Consider the following 2,261-nt stretch of genomic DNA (forward strand, 5'->3'; position numbering starts at 1 on the left):
GATGAATGTTCTCTTTGCTGTAGTGACAGGCCGTCATTTTCCACACATCCAGAATATAAACACCAACATCCTGAAAAGCCCAACGCAAAATTCTGTCCAACTGTAGAGAATACCAATCACTCCCGAAAATATCCTATTATAAAGACAGAGAAACGCAACATCAACCCTGAACGTGCCATCACAGTGTGGCCTCCTTGTATTTGAACACACGATACTGTATAGGCTTACCTTATAGCCAGTGTTGACAGTCTTGATTATAACCGTAGTGTCAGGTGCCCGCTGTAACAATGCTAGAACAGCTTTGCGGATCCTCAACACTCTATGGGTGTAGAAATCCAGAGGGTACGTGGTGAAATGGGGCCCCAGATTGAACATAATGACTGTGTGGGGTCCTCCAGCCAGGTCATCGATCTCATTACTGATGTAGTGCAGATTGTCAGTACTAGTTATTCCAGGCACACGCCTGTTTAAATAAATGACTGGAGTGGAGAATCAAGGAATGTTTTTTAATTGCTATAATAAACTGAATGTTCACTTGGCAAGATAATTGTAATTCATTCAGGGCAAATAAAAGAAAGTAAAATGTCAATCTCGTTTTTGATGATGACAGGGCCTGGATGAATGTTCTCTTTGCTGTAGTGACAGGCCGTCATTTTCCACACATCCAGAATATAAACACCAACATCCTGAAAAGCCCAACGCAGAATTCTGTCCAACTGTAGAGAATACCAATCACTCCCGAAAATATCCTATTATAAAGACAGAGAAACGCAACATCAACCCTGAACGTGCCATCACAGTGTGGCCTCCTTGTATTTGAACACACGATACTGTATAGGCTTACCTTATAGCCAGTGTTGACAGTCTTGATTATAACCGTAGTGTCAGGTGCCCGCTGTAACAATGCTAGAACAGCTTTGCGGATCCTCAACACTCTATGGGTGTAGAAATCCAGAGGGTACGTGGTGAAATGGGGCCCCAGATTGAACATAATGACTGTGTGGGGTCCTCCAGCCAGGTCATCGATCTCATTACTGATGTAGTGCAGATCAGCAACTGCTGATTTTCGGCTGCGCAGAGGAATGCCGTGAGCCCTCCAGTGTAAGTCAATGTTGTTCTTCACATCCACTGCTAGAAGCGGCCCTGACTGATATTGGACATGTAGGTTCATCTGTTTCAGGGCTGAAAAACAGTGAGTGACACCAACAAATATGATCCCAAAATTACTGTACTGTATATATAATATATAATTAATTAACCAATGAAAAAATTCTCACTTGGTACTACTTTCTCAAAGAACTCAAACCACTGTCTCATGGTAGAGTCTCCCATCATGTAAATGTGTTTGTCTTTCAGGCACTCTGTTGTCATTTGGGTTGTAAAATGTCGGGTGCTACAGACAAAAGACGTCCACACATCATTGAGGTAAAAGCCGGCTGGAACTGGAGTGTGTAAACCAGGATGACATTTCTCTGTTACATCTGGAAGATGAGTAAATGGAGACTGTAAGGTCTTTAAGGAAGATATGAGTTTGCCGAAATTTGCTTAAACTGGTCTTTTAATTTTGAAATTAATTCCTCTTTTTTGTGCAACACATTTCCCAGCATCTCTGTGCTGTACTATTATTCTGGGTTAAACTATTGACCAACATACCAATAGTTTCATTTCCATGGGAATGAACAATTTTGATGATGCTCTTATCTCCATTGATACGTTTGTTAGTTTGCGTCCTGTCAAAGAGAACATGTTTGTCTGTCATACTGCCTTCCATCAATGCATGAAATAAATCAAGTATAAAGTCAATCAAGAATCATTTAATCTCACATAAGCTTCTTCTCTTTATTAGTCAGACGGTTTCTATAACCGCCCATAGAATGGTACACACGGGCACTGCATGGCAGGGATTTGGGTCTCTGGCAGCGCCATATTTCTTCGGTACGAGGATCTTTGTATTCACAGCAACAGTCTCCAGTTCCCATATGCTCTAGTCCATTCTTGTCCCACTTAACATTACACATCACTGCTTCACTCAGCCTGGTCTTATTTGGTCCTGGTCCCTCGTAAAATCCATAAAAGTACACCCTGTCAGAGTCAGTATCTCTGTGACGCTTCAGGACCTGCACAGCCTCACTGGAGTGAATTAGACGCACAGCCACCTGGGCCTCGCCGACCCACGGCAGGAGGAAACGCACAGAGTAGGAGCCGTTGAGCAGGTCCACCACCTCCCCAAACACACTGGCCTGTGACAGAGGAACATTCTC

General features: G+C 43.1%; 1 protein-coding gene across 1 annotated transcript in view; it reads right to left on the minus strand.

The window, feature by feature from the left end:
• Positions 1–505: 505 nt before the first annotated feature.
• LOC107575069 (NXPE family member 3-like) overlaps positions 506–2,261 on the minus strand; it is a 9,343-nt gene continuing 7,587 nt past the window's right edge. Inside the window, exons 2-6 of the mRNA XM_016261481.1 lie at positions 1,825–2,258; positions 1,654–1,730; positions 1,278–1,481; positions 845–1,182; positions 506–749 (exon numbers count right to left, since the gene is read on the minus strand). Coding sequence (XP_016116967.1) covers positions 555–749; positions 845–1,182; positions 1,278–1,481; positions 1,654–1,730; positions 1,825–2,258 — 1,248 coding nt within the window. The 3' untranslated portion in view covers positions 506–554. The remainder of the gene's footprint in view (positions 750–844; positions 1,183–1,277; positions 1,482–1,653; positions 1,731–1,824; positions 2,259–2,261) is intronic.

The sequence above is a fragment of the Sinocyclocheilus grahami genome, unplaced genomic scaffold, assembly GCF_001515645.1.
Source record: "Sinocyclocheilus grahami isolate Dianchi unplaced genomic scaffold, SAMN03320097.WGS_v1.1 scaffold2453.1, whole genome shotgun sequence".
Classification (NCBI taxonomy): Eukaryota; Metazoa; Chordata; class Actinopteri; order Cypriniformes; family Cyprinidae; genus Sinocyclocheilus; species Sinocyclocheilus grahami.